The sequence below is a fragment of the Schistocerca serialis genome, chromosome 11 (assembly GCF_023864345.2).
Source record: "Schistocerca serialis cubense isolate TAMUIC-IGC-003099 chromosome 11, iqSchSeri2.2, whole genome shotgun sequence".
NCBI classification, from domain to species: domain Eukaryota; kingdom Metazoa; phylum Arthropoda; class Insecta; order Orthoptera; family Acrididae; genus Schistocerca; species Schistocerca serialis.
This window is the reverse complement of record NC_064648.1, coordinates 107,348,916-107,367,563: the sequence shown is the minus strand read 5'-3', so window position 1 is coordinate 107,367,563 and position 18,648 is coordinate 107,348,916. Positions and strand designations below refer to the sequence as shown.

At 45.6% G+C, this 18,648-nt stretch overlaps 1 protein-coding gene across 1 annotated transcript in view; it reads left to right on the top strand.

Moving 5' to 3' along the window:
• Positions 1–18,648, top strand: part of LOC126426499 (uncharacterized) — a 40,507-nt gene that overhangs the window by 12,063 nt on the left and 9,796 nt on the right. The window contains exons 2-3 of the mRNA XM_050088406.1: positions 160–335; positions 9,380–9,588. Of these exons, the coding sequence (XP_049944363.1) occupies positions 160–335; positions 9,380–9,588 (385 nt within the window). The remainder of the gene's footprint in view (positions 1–159; positions 336–9,379; positions 9,589–18,648) is intronic.

Sequence of the window (18,648 nt, the reverse complement as noted above, 5' to 3'; positions counted from 1 at the left end):
TTAATGTTTTTATGCCTGTACAAAACTGAATGTACTACACTCATGCGCTGGCAGTAATTTCAGTGTCATGTAATAGTGCTACATGTAACTGTATACTAAGACAGGCTGCTGCTTGTGGATGTTATGAAAGTAATTTGAACTATTTTCTGTGTGTCTCAGGGTAACCACGCAAGTGATCAGCAACTCCACGGTTGGATTAAGGACATGGAACGTGTGAAAGACATGCTGCGCACGAAATTAACCGGATGGGTACATGACATGCAATTAGCCAGCAAACAGGTGGAGCACTACGAGGTGGAAGAAGACAAGGACGGGCCATGGGACTCTACACTCAGGTATAAACCATTGTACACTCAAATGTCTGTCGTACTCACTATGGTTTATTGGAGTTTATCTCACTTTTATCCATGGAAGTATTCATTAAAGTTATAGAAAACACAGGGATCATTTAATTCAAAATGGAGTAAAGAACTAGCACTAATAGACAGTAGTGAAGGACATGGTTAAAGAAACTCGTGATTTACAAAGGTTTTTGTCTCCGTTTAGCCTTCGATTTTTTGATTCGTATTGTGTCTTAAAATGTGCCACGTATTACGTAACAGACCAGCGGAGAAAACTGACACAATAAACGATGTTACTGCATTTACTAGAGAAAGTATTGATGGTTACAGACACTTCTGAAGTTTTCATAATTTGTGGAAACAATGATGTGGAACCTGACACGATAAGTGAGCGTGTCCTCGTCCTATTCGGGACAAAACAAGAAAAAAAAAACACTCCGGGAGAAAGTACGGTAATACCATGCAGTAGCGACTCTAGTCCAGATAATGGCATCCAGTCGGTGAGGAAAAGAGGCCACAAGTCATGTTCATCTCAATAGATGGAGGAAAAATCCAAGCAGCGATGAGGGCAGGAAGCGGATGACCATCGTTCTTGTATTTTGTCCTGTCGTTGGTGTGTTTAAATCAGTCCGTAGCATAGAGCGTAAATACTGGAGGTTGCGAGCGGGAGGAAAGCGGAATAGTCTCTCGAGTGGTTATCATATGGGGCCGTGGAATGGAGTATTGTAGGAGATATGTTGTCACTATGGAGGGTAACCAGGTGGCTTCCTGTGTGGGAATGGGCAAGCTCCCAGCAGGCACCCCAGGTCTTGTGGCGGTGTTGTTGGATTCTTTTATGTGGCTTATTGTGGGGTAGATATGGAGGCGGAAGACGTGGATTAGGATGGACAATTAGACTCAGTCGTGATTACTATCAATAGGATGAAAGACTTCTGCAGTTATATCTGAAGAGGTCGCTAGGGGAGTCACTTTGGGATGAGTGTGTCTGGGAAATGGACTAGGTCTTCTGAAACGAAGGTGATCAACCGACATCCACAAATAAGTTCATCATGGGAACTGATGTGGGTAAACAGCTGTGGAGAGGCAGTGGTTAGTGTGAGGAACGAAATTATGTGCTATAGGATGATGACAGAGACAGGCAGTAGGACGGATCACGGTCAGGGTGGTAAAATACACACTCAGGATAAAGTATTATGGAGGATGATTGAACATGATTTGTAGCCTACTGGAGCTGTTTTTGAGGAACGGTATTGTTACTCCACAATGTTTATAGTGTGGGGATTTTTGGTTTGCTACTCCACATCTGTCATCAGAACTGTGAGTGGGTTACCGGTTCACTGTGTACGAACACATGCAGATAGTGTGACGGGATAAAACTATCGACATTGTGTCAGGCAGTGGGAATAAAGGTAACAGCGGTTGGGAAGGTGAACTGAAAATCGGAGATGGGTAGATTTCAAGACAGGGGTGCACTACACAAAGGAAGCAGCTGATCGGATAGCAGAGTACTTGTGGAGTGCACATGGGGGGTTTCAGGCTAGCCAGTAGTTTGAGGTACTCTCATGAACACTCGCCAGTTGGTACACATTTAGGGAAATCAGATAGCTTTCAGAGTAAAGTCAGTTCGACTCTGAAACTTTTATCAGTCAGCTGTCGAAGTATTTGTGACATAGTTCCCAAATTTACTCTCCTCCATGAACGTTCTCAGCCTCAAATTATTCTTGAATTGAGAGCTGGCTAAGACCCTAAGTAAAAAAACTCTGAGATATTTAGCGAGTCTTGGAATGTTTATCGGACAGACATATTCGACGCCGTATGAGGGGAAGTGTTCATTGCAGTTGACCAAAAATATACTCTTTACTGAGGTTGAATTTGAGTGTAATAGTGAGGTTACGTGGTCGCACATAACAGGACTAGGTGAAACCATATTAGTTGTTGGCTGTTTTTACCACCCACCCGACTCCGCTGGGACAGATGTGGAGCCATTCAAAGAAGATAAATAGTCAGCATTGCATAAATATCCAGATCACGCGACACTAGCTGGCGGTGACCTTAACCTACCGAGTATAGACTGGGACGTCTATGGATTCACTGCAGGTCGTGCAGACAGACAGTCTTGTGAAGGACTCTTGAACACATTTTCCGAAAACTGCGTTGAGCAGCTAGTTCGTCAGCCAGCACAAACAGGCAGGACCTTATCGATGGCGTCAGCATAGTGATGGGGATTAGTGATCATGATGTTATCATAACAACTATGGTTACGAAAGTCAGTAAATCAGTCGAGAACGCTAGGAGAGTTGATATGCAGTTGTCAGCGTCTCACGTAGACAATAAAATACAATCATTTAATTCCAGAATTATGGCCATAGAGGAATTATGGCTAAAGTTTAAAGAGACTGTAAATCGTGATCCGGAAACGTATGCGCCTACTAAGTGGATCAAGGGCGGAAAAGACTCATCGTGCTTTAATAACATAATTCCTAAAATGCTGAGGAACGAAATGCTGTTACATTCTCGGTTCAAAAGAGAACGCGCAAATGAGGACAGAAAGATTTGTAGAGATTGAAACGCGTATGTATTCAGTAGCAGCGATTGTGAGGCAACAGAATCTCTGACCAGACAGTTATTTATCGTTGCTAGTCTGCGCTTGACCGCGCGAGAGTTCAGTTGCGAGAAAGTTGTTGTACGTAGCGAGTCGCGAGAGCTTGTAGTTGCGAGTTAGCAGTGTAGAGAACCTGGCTGCAGAAAGATCCTAATGACGCCAGCATACATTTCTGGTAGGGACCACGAAGACAAGATACGAGGAATTACGGCTCCTAAGGAGGCATATAGACAGGCGTCTGTCCCTCGCTCTGTCAGCGAGCGGAACAGGAAAGGAAACGACTAGCTGTGGAACAGGGTACCCTCCGCCACGCACTGCACGGTGGCTTGCGGATTGTGTATGTAGATGTAGACACAAAGGACGATAGTTGAGAGGAATTATTGGTTTCATGTCCGTAAATTTAGTGAAATCATTTTTGGCTTGGTTTCATTTGGAATCGTGAGGTTTTATCTATTCTATTTCATCTGTTTGGTCTTATGAGTGCATGCATGAGGGTTGTGGTGTAATAGGTGGCCCCATTTGTGTGTAGATGAGGTCACTGACAGGAGTTTACGACGGCGGTGACGAAACTACAGTGGTGGTGGATGTGGTTGGAACTTCTGGCTCCGGCAGTGGTGGGGGCGATGGGGCGGGCCGCGGTTTGGGGCTGGCGACGGTGTTGGCGACAGAGCCAGCGACGCTGCTGGAGAGGGAGTCGACGGTGGCGCAGGTGGCGGCGACGGTGGTGGAGCATTTGACGCAGGCAGTGGCGAAGGAGCTGCCAGACTACGGCTCTCTGTGAGTGGCGAAGCAATGAAGACGACGACGAAGGGTGGGAGATGATCGGCGAAGAACCACTGGGAGAGTCCAGGTGAGAGCTGAGGTGCTGGCGAAGTATAGTGGGGCGTGTCAGTAAAACGGAGGATATACTTCGTACTAGAAATATTGAGAGGACATTTTGGGGTTAACATGAGTAAAGCGAGTCAGAGAATATACTCCAGCCGAGAATGTGCTCATCGCGAGTAAAAGGGTGAGGGACGTTGCTCAAAACAAAGAACGTTCTCCGATTTCGTGTGAACAAAACTAGAGGTGCTTCTCACAACCGGAAAATATTGATGCGAGATCTGTAGCATTCTTCGGGCTGAGTAAGTTAAGTTTTACCTTCTTTTTGGCAATGATGGCAGAATTCATATTGCTTGGGAGGCAAAAAAAGAAATATATAGCCGAACGAAGTGCTAAATTGAGGAGCTGTAGAAGTTTGTATCGCTTTGACAATAAGAACATTATCTGCGGACTACCTCTCAAAAGAAGTGAAAATTGAAACATTTTTATTGCTATTTAGTAGACCCAAGTTTTCAGACTGACGTACCAGAACATTTAGCTGTAGGCCTACACCAAACAACCGTGTCGCTGACGTTTCGAGACGTTCACCTTCATGTCTTCTCACAGCATAAGTCTTATATAGTGTGATGTTAGAAATAAGTAGGTTTACCAGAAAAATTAATAACTGGTTTATTGCACACCTAGCGACTTGTTACTCGTAAGCAACGCATGGTGGGGCGCTTACGTGCTTGCCACGCGAGCGGACAGTTGTGCGCCGTATTTAACCAAAATTATCTCGTGTTGGAGAACTGTGACAGAGTTCCGATTTGGTGTCATTTAATTTTAAGATTTCGTTCGCATAATGTGTTCACCTAACATCTATAACTGAAAAGTTTTCCACATGTTGTAAATTCGGTAAGATCGCAAGTAAATACACTCCTGGAAATTGAAATAAGAACACCGTGAATTCATTGTCCCAGGAAGGGGAAACTTTATTGACACATTCCTGGACTCAGATACATCACATGATCACACTGACACAACCACAGGCACATAGACACAGGCAACAGAGCATGCACAATGTCGGCACTAGTACAGTGTATATCCACCTTTCGCAGCAATGCAGGCTGCTATTCTCCCTTGGAGACGATCGTAGAGATGCTGGATGTAGTCCTGTGGAACGGCTTGCCATGCCATTTCCACCTGGCGCCTCAGTTGGACCAGCGTTCGTGCTGGACGTGCAGACCGCGTGAGACGACGCTTCATCCAGTCCCAAACATGCTCAATGGGGGACAGATCCGGAGATCTTGCTGGCCAGGGTAGTTGACTTACACCTTCTAGAGCACGTTGGGGGGCACGGGATACATGCGGACGTGCATTGTCCTGTTGGAACAGCAAGTTCCCTTGCCGGTCTAGGAATGGTAGAACGATGGGTTCGATGACGGTTTGGATGTACCGTGCACTATTCAGTGTCCCCTCGACGATCACCAGTGGTGTACGGCCAGTGTAGGAGATCGCTCCCCACACCATGATGCCCGGTGTTGGCCCTGTGTGCCTCGGTCGTATGCAGTCCTGATTGTGGCGCTCACCTGCACGGCGCCAAACACGCATACGACCATAATTAGCACCAAGGCAGAAGCGACTCTCATCGCTGAAGACGACACGTCTCCATTCGTCCCTCCATTCACGCCTGTCGCGACACCACTGGAGGCGGGCTGCACGATGTTGGGGCGTGAGCGGAAGACGGCCTAACGGTGTGCGGGACCGTAGCCCAGCTTCATGGAGACGGTTGCGAATGGTCCTCGCCGATACCCCAGGAGCAACAGTGTCCCATATTTGCTGGGAAGTGGCGGTGCGGTCCCCTACGGCACTGCGTAGGATCCTACGGTCTTGGCGTGCATCCGTGCGTCGCTGCGGTCCGGTCCCAGGTCGACGGGCACGTGCACCTTCCGCCGACCACTGGCGACAATATCGATGTACTGTGGACACCTCACGCTCCACGTGTTGAGCAATTCAGCGGTACGTCCACCCGGCCTCCCGCATGCCCACTATACGCCCTCGCTCAAAGTCCGTCAACTGCACATACGGTTCACGTCCACGCTGTCGCGGCATGCTACCAGTGTTAAAGACTGAGATGGAGCTCCGTATGCCACGGCAAACTGGCTGACACTGACGGCGGCGGTGCACAAATGCTGCGCAGCTAGCGCCATTCGACGGCCAACACCGCGGTTGCTGGTGTGTCCGCTGTGACGTGCGTGTGATCATTGCTTGTACAGCCCTCTCGCAGTGTCCGGAGCAAGTATGGTGGGTCTGACACACCGGTGTCAATGTGTTCTTTTTTCCATTTCCAGGAGTGTACATTTTCGTAAACTGTACGTAGTTGTCTCAATAATTTGTTGGCTAATGGCTCTGAGCACTATGGGACTTAACATCTATGATCATCAGTCCCCTAGAACTTAAACTACTTAAACCTAACTAACCTAAGGACATCACACACATCCATGCCCGAGGCAGGATTCGAACCTGCAACCGTAGTGGTCGCTCGGTTCCAGACTGAGCGCCTAGAACCGCTAGACCACCGCGACCGGCAATAATTTGTTGCTACACATAAAATAAACAAAATGAAACGTAGTGCAACTCTGCCTGAACACACTGATGCCGGTTCCAGACATGTCGCCCGTTTGAGCGAGCTGAATGACACGTGACACTGCGCGTGCTTTCTGTGCCGGACACGGCAGACCACACACACCGAGAACTCCGCAGGGAGCAGAGGTAGTGAGAAAAAGGAACACTCTCGTCAGAGATTATGGCTTCGAATGTTTTGCTCGTAAGAGCTTTCTCAAAGGATGTCCTTTTGCTCCGAGAATCTTCTCCAGAGAACTTCGTCTTGTTTATTCATACGACCCAGCGTGTTTACCTTCTGTTGGATGTCAGTACAAAGTCGAAAACCGGTGATGCAAGAGGGGAGGGGGTCACAGAGCTCCAGCGGCAGTGGTGCAGCTTAGGTACCGCCCTCCTAGTTCAGGCAGCGCACCATTTCGTGTCTCTTCTGTAGTTCACGTATCGCCATTTACAGTCGGTCATTTCTAAATTCCGCCAATCCACTTCATTACTGGACTTGCATGGTACCTTCAGTAATGGCTCCAGCACTACAGGCCAAAGCCGCCTATAGCACACTGACCCTCTCTCTGCACGCAAATTGTCGACGATTGCCTTCCGTGGCATCGGTCTGCCCCGCTTGTCGACACTCCAGCTCCATGTGGCGAGTATTTATTGCGTCCTCTGTTGATTTGCCACTTTGTGTTGCAACGCACTTGCTCCTAAACTGAATATGGCAGTCAGTGTTGTATCATTATAGCAGTGTAGTACATTCGCAACTGTCCAGAAGTTTCGAGATTTTCTTTAGAGCTTGTTTCAGTGGATATTGTTTGTTCACTTCCTTGCTGCATTTAAAACCGTTCTTTCGCTGCCTTATGGAATGAAGGCTCCATTACGTTAAAAACAGCCCTTTCCCGAAATTCTTCCCCAACCAAATCTCCGTATAATGTTTATTCAGATCATTGTCAGTATGCACGTACATCCTCCATCTGTGGCGTAGAAATGATGAGTTTCATCACAGCACGGATTCTGAGTCCCAGCTTGTCAGTGGAGTCGGTGTGGTACTGTACCTCCAAGCAGAACAGCGTGCTGGTGTACGTAGCGTGGAAATGATTTGCGAGCCTTAGCACCATGGCACCACTTGTCTTATGGGAGGGACAGCTTTCCGGTCAAACTGGGGACCCAGACATCACACGGAACTCATTATGATCCAGCTTCATGCTTTAATTGACAACGTCGTCGTCAAGTAACAGTGATAACCAAGGACCATACTACAAGGAGTACAGGGAGTACTGATTGTCCTGCATTGTATCTGGCAGTATGGAAACTTTCCATCGTTGATGGGCTATAGGGAATGCAGTTGTAGATTAATCAGGAAAAAAATTGTCTCATACCCGATTCTGAGGGCTCCATTCTCATCACAACATGTACCTGACACATATGCATCGAATCGATGTACGGAACACTGACCTTAGGACAAAGTTTTACGGCCAACAATTTCTGTATGATAATTTTCACTGCCAAACTAGAGACCCGCGCCAACCAATCACGAAGCGAGACGGAGCGAATGTTTCAGAGCCAAGTAAGCAAACATTTTTATGCAATATTACGTCAGCAAACATGTACTTCCGCACGTCAAGCATAGCAGTGTGAGATGGTGGGATGCACACTGTCGGATGTAAGCTGAAACATTATAAAAATGCCACAACTGATAATGAGTAAAACAAAACACGTATTGTGAAATAAAAACACATGTCTGGTATTTGCAAAGACGGATTTGAAATAGTTTAAGTCATCGTATCGCGCTGTCCTTAGCCGTTGGATCAGCTGAAAGGGACTGAATAAGTGGACCTGCTTGACGGTACATTCACGTTTGTCCACTGAACTCATCTTCCTGTGTCATACAGTCTTTACGGAAAATTATCGCAGATGTCACATCACCTAAAGCGTAAAGGAAACTCCCTGGCAGGTCAGAGCCGTGTGTCGGATCCGCTACGTGCACTCTCCACTGCAGAGTGAGGATTCGTCCAGGAAGCAACTCCCGAGGCCTCTGGTCACTGCAGTGCCCATCCTTCCGGGAGCGCTGGTCCCGCCAGCCGTGGAGGGGAGCTTCTGTGACGGCTGGAAGGCGGCGGCTGAGGTACTGGCGGAAGTAAGGCTGCCACGGCGGCTCTCGGTTCCTGCCTGTCCAGCTCGATGTCTATTTTTTTAAGGACGTCATATTTGACTTTAGAAATTGTTTTACAATTGCAGTTTCGGCCTTTTGAGCCATTTTCAAGCGGTAATGAGGACGATTTTGCTTCAGCTCATGACAGACATGTCCACATGTCATCGTGTAAAATCATCTATAACAAATTTGAACAAGTCATTCATATCCTTAACATAAATATCACATGTTCACTCTCTTGCAATGCATACGAAATTCTTCTTTAAAGAAAAGAGGTATTCTGCGGCAAGCGCTGCAGCTCTGCTGTTTGATGTGTCTGAAACCAGTTAAAACGATATAGCAGCACAGAACGGAGTGGATGATCTGCAAGAAATAGTTACAATCGGTATCTCACTCAAGTGATCTGAAATCTAAAGATGAAATCTCGATGCGCTAAAATGCTAAAAAGACCAATGGATTTGCGATTGTTTGCTGTGTTACTATGCATCCTTTAAAGAATGAAAAAGTTCCAGGTTTTTGTCCCAGTCTGGTACATAGAACTCATCTATCAGGAAGTTTCTAATCCACTGGTGAGTGGAAATCCGCTCGGGATACTTTTAGCCGCGCGGGATTAGCCGAGCGGTCAAGGGGCGCTGCAGTCGCGCTGTGCGGCTGGTCCCGGCGGAGGTTCGAGCCCTCCCTCGGGCATGGGTGTGTGCGTGTGTGTGTCCTTAGGATAATGTAGGTTAAGTAGTGTGTAAGCTTAGGGACTGATGGCCTTAGCAGTTAAGTCCCGTAAAATTTCACACACATTTTTCGATACTTGTACGTTCTTGCTAGACTATACATGCTTGGTTTTTAACTTTTAACCTGGCACCTTGTGTGCTACAGGCTGCCGCTGTTAAGTGAACGCCTGCTGCGCTATCAGCCGTGGAGCCTCTCCTTTGACGACGACTTCAGTGCGCTGTGCAAGGAGCGGCAGCCAGAGGCGTCGCAAATGTTCAGCCTCGCTGACGAACTGTACGCCCTTTATCGTGTCTCCTGGTACACTACAGCTGAGTACATCGATTCAGTCTACGAAGATGATTTCAAGATTGTAGGTAAGTTTAATACTGGGACCCGGCCACTTCACGGTTATGCGCTGACAACTGTTCAGTTGTTCGAGGAATGAGATTCTAATACCCTTCCGAATTTGTAGTTTTAGCTCTTGCGTGATTTTGCATGCCACGCAAGATAATCTCTGGTGCTCTTTCCAAAGTCAGTGTTTAGATTCCTCGGCAACTCTCCGTCTGGATCTATGACAAGCTAACTACTTCATTTCGATGTATTATTGACTTCTTCATTATGCAGGGACTAAAAAAGACTAAGTAGACAAAATTTTGGAGTGTTTAGAGAAGATTAAAAAGAACAAATTTTATGTGACACAAATGTCACAGGTGTCATGTTTTGGAGACGTTACTCAAGTGCCAGCTGGGTGCTAATGATTGTGCAACACACTCGAAACGAGTGGGTGTCTCACAAATAATGTTTACAGCCTCAGCCTAACAGGCAACCACCTCACCTGGGGTGTCTGCCAGTGTCTGGTACACTGAACAACTCGTCTCCCTCCCGTAGGAGGCCCGCAACACCTCTAAAACAGGGCCCATCCCACAGCACTTTGAACACCGTCTCTGAACGCCAGTGCAGATAAGACCTTCATACGTGTGCGACACGTGCCTCATATAAAAAAGTGTTCCTTCTTATCTTCTATAAACGCTCTAAAATTGTGTACACGTAGTTTTTTTTGAGACCCAGTCCAAGGCTTGTTTTAAAAATAGCGAATGGTTTCTGCAACTTAACGGCTACAGACAAGCTAATGTTTCGTCAATACTGTAACTTGTGTAGTGTTCTACATTTCTCATCTATGATCCTGGCATGATACTGTTCGTATTTACTAATTTTCTTTGACGAATAATATTTCGATTTGTAACTGAACAGTTAATTTTATCAGATACACTGTTAATATTATCCTTAGAAATGTTAATACTATGAACTGTAGTAGGACTGAGGAAACACAGCTATCGCATCTGTCTGCTAAACAACTCTATTTGTTCGAATCACTATATTTTTTTAAATTTATTATTTTACTCTCGTTACTGGGCTTTATCTCTTACTCGATCATCTATCTATCGTGCACCAGACATGAAACGAGTTGCAGGGTTTTCATTGGTAGTAAGCTGACTAATTAAGAAACTAAGGTGGTCGAAAAGGGTTACAACAGATAAGGAAGTAAGTTATCACAAAAATATCCGTATAGTAGAACCAGGAACTGTAATACTGAGAAGAAAGGCCTTTACAAAATTTCGGCTGTCGCCGATAATTTACTGCAGGCACTCACAAGAATAATACTGGCACCTAAAAGGAAATACGCATTGTTAGCAAGTTACTAAACAAGCGGACTCTTACCCCATCTGTTGCTAGACTGAGCTGCACTCTGCAGCATGTCTATAATGATGACTGAAACTGTTATGGACACCGAGAACAAACGTGTGAGCTGTAGTTGATGTTTCAATTCATCACGAGCCGCTACAAGATATTAAAGAATGAGCAGCGACAAGACCTTACAGAGTTGTGGACCACTAGCCGTTTGTCTGGAAGCTAACTTTAAGCCCGACATTGAAGATATCTTCAGGGGCCGACCGGTGTGGCCGTACGGTTCTAGGCGCTTCAGTCTGCAACCGTGTGACCGCTACGGTCGTAGGTACGAATCCTGCCTGGGGCATGGATGTGTGTGATGTCCTTAGGTTAGTTAGGTTTAAGTAGTTCTAACTTCTAGGGGACTGATGACCTCAGATGTTAAGCCCCATCATGCTCAGAGCCATTTTATCTTCAGGGGAAAGTGGTCGTGATAATCCAGAGAGATCGGAGAGGTCGTGGCAGTTCGGTCGAGATTGGGGGGGGGGGGAGGGGGAGGGAAAGAATAAAGTCGTGCGAATCTCTTCTGAGCACGTGGCGATGTTCGAAATGGTTTGCACCATCCAGCAGGCTGCTACAACGGCCCTGTCTGAAAGAGTTGCCCTCGCCACTATTAAAACCGTGGCGCTTCTCTGCCGGCTTCTTTACGCATCACTGTCCAGCAGAACTAGATGCTTGCGCACAACAGACCAACGTATCAAGAACCGAGCCCTGATCTGTTGTCGCTGCCATTGTGTAAAATCAACTAAATCGCAAATCCAAGCCTACAGATCTCACAAATACTTCCAGTGTGACGACTATCTGACCCAGTATTGCAGAACCACCTGGCCTATCCCAGTTACAAACAAGACCAGTCCAAGTTGCAAATTTTTATTTTTTATTCATTCGATGATTTGTTTCGGAGCAAGACCAATTTTCAAATCACCATAACATAGTCGAAAATGGCATTTCTGAAGATGTCAAAAACGTGCAATGGACATTTACAGTGCATAGAGATAACTCACCGAACGAACAAAAACTTGGAACGGTTTTTCGTTCACTGATTACCAGAAGTTGCTGACACAAACTACTGCAGCATACTGGAAGTTCGTTAAACCTCCCATATTAACTGTGCCCAAATGTACAATCCTTGCACAACTGCATCATCTACACAGCCTCAATTCGAATGATCTAATAAATATAAAGTAAACGCATTATTCACGACACTAAACTTACATTCCGCATCCCAACAGCTACATGCATTGCATCCTCACCATCAAAGATATTGAGTTCAGATCCACAGTTTTCTACACCGTCAGTAGAGCTCACCGTCATCATCCCAACAGTTTCTTGTGTCGCATCCCTAACATGAAAGACATCCAGTTTAGAACCACTGTTTCCCACAACAGTCTTTCAGCGTCCCCATATCGTCCAACAGATGACGATAACAGCCACAGTCACCTTCCATTTTAACATCCAAGTCACCTGTTCCAAAAAGCAATCCAACTTTAACTTCAGCCACACCAAAACATCAGCTTAAAACCTATACCTAACCTTGTTTCGCCACATAAAACATCAAGACAAAGCAGCAGCATAGCATTCCATCCATATGTCTGTTCCCTCAGCTCCAACGAGATCTTCATCACTCACATGTTATCTCAATGCTACAACTATACTTTAATGAAAATTGTTAGAGTAACGTAACATAGTCCCAGTCATTCTACACTCTACAAAGCACAGATAATTGCTACAACATACAATCAGATGGTACTGCCAATGGGTGCTTGTGAGATATCCTGATACCAGCACCTCATTCTGCAGATCAGAAACCCTGGGATTGGTGATACACATGAACAAAAACACTGCCACATTTTCCATAAACTGAACAATCTATTGAAAAAGGATTCATTCTCCTCTCATCCATAACAACCACATGTTACCAAACAACCTCAACAAGGCAGACTCAGTGCTTCATATCTTAAAGATATACTCACTGTATCTAATGACTGTTCGACAATTCGGTACATACAGTGTCACACAATTACGACCACCATATCTCTTGGTCCCAGTTTAAAATACCTGTCTATAATGCCACAAAACGAATTAAATATAGCATTTACAACACAAGACTATAAAGCCACACATTTTGTGAGCGTGTGGGTTGGTGCTATTCTGTCATTCTGCGCAACAGATTAATCTGAGATGTTCCCTTTACCCTTTGGCCCCTGCAAGATGCAATTTCCACCCCCACACTACTATAGAAGTCAGACGGACAGTCTTGACGTTCCAAAGAGAAATGCCTAAAAAACTTTCAGCAATAAATACCTTCTGGAGTCATCCACTGTAAGGAAATGACACAAAAATTCACAAAATGTCTTACGTAACTAGTGGGATACTTGGGTACTGGAGTAGTGCTAGTTAGTGTAAGAAAAACACGAAAGTAACGAAAATTATTATTTATTTTGCAAAAATTCTGAGAAATCACCATAGCACTTTTAGTTATGAATTGAACACGTTATTTGCAGGTTCTTTTCAGAATGTGAAGTTACCTCTTAAGGATAGGATTCGGTAATTAAATTTCTATACAAAGTTTAAGATTGTTATTGACTTGGCAGAATGGCTGAGAGCAGCACCTACCCAACTTGAATATTTATCAGTTAGAATGTTGCTAGGTACAGTCGAGGCTGTCACGTGTGATATGCAGTGAAGGGTACTGTTGTGGAAGAAATGTGGAGGTCGCAAGAGCTGTAGCTGTGATGACTGCTGTCTGTGCTGCTCGCTGCCGACAAATAAGATAACTCTCGTTCTATAACTTGACCTTCGCCAATCAAACTCTCCCTACGCCTTGATGAAGTCAAGGACTCCTATTTGCCCCTAGTCTATTGGCGTGGTACACCGGTCAGATATCCAGTCCACCGCGATGCCACTCAAAAATTCTCTCACAGGCGTTTAACTATTACTCTGTCCATTCACACCACATAATAAGTGTGGCGGCCAACACAGTGAACAATGCTTAATCGCAAGGACTCAATATAGAGTTGCACTTCGATTCGCTCTCGACAGAGGTGCTCTCCCAGTTAAGTACTGAGGAGAGACTTGTTCCTCGCTCTCTCGAGTACATGTACGAGCGCGCACGCTCTCGTTACATGTTCTCGCTCCAAGAGCGACAATGGAACGGCCCCTCTGCACGCCAGACGAGAAGCGGTATACCTTTCGATCTCTCCCATTACTCCTTCAACTCAAGGCGTCAGAAATATCGTCTGCCAATCAGAATTGCTCTTCTAAAACGCGAGAATGACGTTTTGTTTAAGGCGGCCAATCGGGAAATCTGTAGTATCGGTGTTTGGCGTTTGCTGTCTCCCTGTGAAACTGTGTGCTATGTGTAAAGAATGCGTAGGCTAACCGCTCCCACACAATGTAGCGGAATTTGTTGTGTCGGTAGCTGGGCCGACACCGTGAAGTTGAGATGGCTGAAAATGCACGCTAGACTAACGCAGACGGGCGTGAAGTACTGGAACAGGCTACGTAATTAATGTTATTAAGAAAAGTACGTAGCTGTATTAATACTTATCTTTAATATCATTGTGGTACATCGATCTTGACGATACACAGGAGACTTTAATTACAATCACTGTATGGCTAATGGCGCCTTGCTAGTTCGTAGCCATTAACTTAGCTGATGGCTATTCTGTCTCTCGGCTAATGAGAGAGAAAAGGCTTCGTACATCTGGTCGGTAGCTAGGTTCTCGTACAACTGGGGCGAGTGCTCTCTCGTATCACGAGACCTGCCTTGGTGGTGGCGCTAGGTCTGCGATTACACAGTGGCGACACGCGGGTCCGACATGCACTAAATGGACCGCGGCCGATTTAAGCTACCACCTAGCAAGTGTTGTGTCTGGCGGTGACACCACAGAATTTGCTTTTAAGCCGAACACGAGATCGTCCTTTCACTCGGGCTAACGCTGTCTGCTCTACAGGCGGTCACTGGCCGACGTAGATAGCTTGGGACCGGCCTCCTGGGGTGCAGTTGCCTCTCTCGAGCTAAAACCTCCTGTGACCGGCGTGTCTGGAATGTATGTGTGTACGCCAGCCTCGAGTATTTCGACCACGGTGCGCACTTGCGATTTATTAGTTATTTGCATATCGTTTACATGAATTCATACAATACTGACTTTATCTTATCGAGTTTGGGCTCGAATGAAGCGTCTTGATGTGCAGAATATGATTGTGAGGGCGGAATATGTAAGCAATGAAGGAGACCACGACGTCTTACAATTTCAGGAAATTCTTATGAGAGGCTGCTCATGACTCCATTACTTTAGACCTTCTTAAAAAAAAAAAGAAAGAAAGAATGCTCTTATTTCCCACTACCAATAGTCAATTTGTGTGATATCATACTGTATGCAAGTTTATATCCCACAGCTCACCTATACTAATCAAAACGTCATGGAACCCAGGTTTGAACCTCGCTGCTGCTTAAATTTAGAATAAAAATCATCAGTAATGATGGATGGGCGGATAGAGCTTCAAGGCACTTTTTCCCCTGCTCCTAAAACCCTGAAGAGTCAGCAGTGCTCAAAGGCATGAGAATGCAGAAGGTAATGGGAACCACTGGTGTCTGTCCACAGGACATGTGGCCTATAATTGAAAAGTGGTATGATGACTCCTCCACTGGCGAAATATTCCGCACTAGTCGCACATTCGGATCTCTGGGAGGAAACTGGCAAGTGCCAGGTGTCCCAATGAATTATGTTTCCTGTATAGCTCCTTGTCTGGCACACCATGCTTCTTTTGTCACTGTAAATCTTACTCAACAGTATATCTCCATGTGCCTCGATAACTTAACCTCTTGGTGTAGCCTCTGCTACATCAAAAACACTTTTGTTAAAAACCCAAGGAATTATTACAGTAAATACCACCAATCATTTCTCTCTCCCTAACTTCCACCATGACACACATAAACATGACTGTGTGGTGGTACTCTGTTCAAAGGTAAGCTGGTTCGAATCCAGGTGATGGAAGAAATTTGCATTGCTGGTATATCCCCAGTAATGGGAGGGGAAATTGAAGCATAAAGTTTCTCATCACCAGACCTCGTGTCAGTGTTCTACATTACATTACCTCTCCTCAGTGTATCATGATACACTGATGACGCCTGTGACACTGTTGAAGGTGACACATGTGGTGTCGACGATAATCGCCTGCAGCAAATCGTCAGTCGACCACCGCAGAGATGCTGTACACCTAAGCAGCATCGCCACCGCCTATGAGAAAGAAGCAGTAAGCCACTCCTCCTGTAGCTTCGAGGCGCCACACACGACAAGTATTTCCAGTTCTGCCAGTGCCTGGTACGAGTTCTGCCAGAGTCCAGCCTGAGTTCTGTTCTGTCTACGAGGATATCAAAGTTCCATGACGACTGCAGAGAAGCGACGAATTTCTGCCTTCAGAGTGCAGTGTCGGCGTAACGTCACTCAGTCAAGCCTAGGCCAAGCATGCACGTACAGAGAGTCGAGGGCCAACAACAGACACATATTTGGCACAGTTGTAGTAAACGTTCAGTGCTCATCATCTGCAGACTTGCACTGTAATGCCGCTCAGTGTTTTCAGCAGCTCCTGTGTATTTGGACCCCAATTAATACCACACGTGCTCACGCAGCCACAGCCACGAGGAGCTAAAGATAAGTGTATTGCTTTCCAAACAATAAGGCGTTCTGATCATTGACTGTTTCATCTATCTACTTGTAAATTTATTAAAAGCATGACACAACAACATGTGTGTCAGATGTGGATGTTAAGCTCTTAACGCATCCATTACAGTCATGTACACTCAACAGATAACTCCGAGTCACAGTTCTCTCACAATGCAAGGACAGTGCCCAATTATGTGGAGGAAGATAAGCGCTTGCAGTAAGGCGGTGGACCTGCTGCTCCATTCCTCTGTGCTGACATGGGCAGAGGACTCTCACTTTCTCATATCTTGGAATAATCACGCATCCCCAGCTTACAACAAACTCAAATTAAGAAGACAGGAAACACGACAATGTGGGGATTCCATCACTCAGCCATCCTCTGTACTTGGGTAAAACCCACTGAACGAGGCGATGCTGTGGTAAGCTGTTGGCTCCAAACTTGGTTTTCGACCATATTTAGTTTCTCTGTGATGTCCCTACACAGCTTAAGGTGAATGACACGACGGTTCCTATGGATGGACGTCGCTGTCCTGCTTCCCCGTTCTTCCCAATTCTGGGTTATGCTCTAATAGCTGTTTCACCAACAGGACGTTAAACCCTGATCTTGTTTCTTCCTTCGTCTTTCCAAAAGCCTTAGTGGCCCCAGTGTTACTTTCGCCAATATAGCTTCGATCTCAGCAGTCTCAAAAATTTACCATTCCTTACAGTCTTAGAACACCTTGCACTCTGTATCATATTTGCCGTCTCAGACGCAACCTCTACCAGCTGATTAGATTGCCCTCTCTTCTGAAGTTCCTCAGACTTTGTCACAAATTGTAAACGTTCCATAAACGTGGCGAACAAAAGAAATTTTTCTCGCCTATCCTCTGGATACCTAGGCTTCTGGTGCGCCCTCCACTTGCCACCCTTCTATATCCTATTCGAGCGGAACTTCAGCTGGCTGGTTCTTCCTGTTCCAGAATAGTATGTAGACACTTACTCCTCCAACCAGCTATAATCCTAGCGTCTACGCCTCTTCAATATGTAGATGATCCCGCTTCCAGCCTCCTGACCACTGCCATCCCTCCCTCACACCTCCCTCTACCCACATCAACTTGTCAATCATACTTCCCAGCCCACTCCAACACCTTGAATACATACACCCTTTCTGGCCGGCACCTGCATCATACTGTATTACCCTCGTAGTAGTTATTGGGAACTGACTGCCAGTGACTTGCCAGAAGCACGAGACTTATCTTCACCATAGCACCATCATCAGCTTCAATGTACATGTGTTTATGTAGAGACGCTATGGCTTTTATTTTTTTGAAACCTATCATTTTATTCATTCTCCCATAAAAGCTATACTGGCCTAACTTCGATAGGCTGAAGAGCAGCAAAGTGTCTGAAGCTTGCGCACCACACGATAATGTGGTGGGAGTGGAATGAATAACAAAGAAAATGGAGTGTTTACGACAAAGTCGTGCATTCGGCCTTTCACAGAACATGCCGGTGTATAAGAATCTTTCAGAACTTATTCGTCTTACTGGGTATACATTTGCGCTCAACACGCCAATGAACTATGCAGGGTGAGTCACCTAACATTACCGCTGGATATATTTCGTAAACCACATCAAATACTGACGAATCGATTCCACAGACCGAACGTGAGGAGAGGGGCTAGTGTAATTGGTTAATACAAACCATACAAAAATGCACAGAAGTATGTTTATTAACACAAACCTACGTTTTTTTTTAAATGGAACCCCGTTAATTTTGTTAGCACATCTGAACATATAAACAAATACGTAATTTGTTGCATTGTAAAATGTTAATTACATCCGGAGATACTGTAACCTAAAGTTGATGCTTGAGTACCACGCTGTTCGATCGTGTGTATCGGAGAGCACCGAATTACGTAGGGATCCAAAGGGAACGGTGGTGGACCTGGAACAGCACATTACGTCCACATGCTAACACCTTTTTATTGGTCTTTGACGCACATGTACATTACAATGAGGGGTGAGGTACACGTACACACGTGGTTTCCGTTTTCAA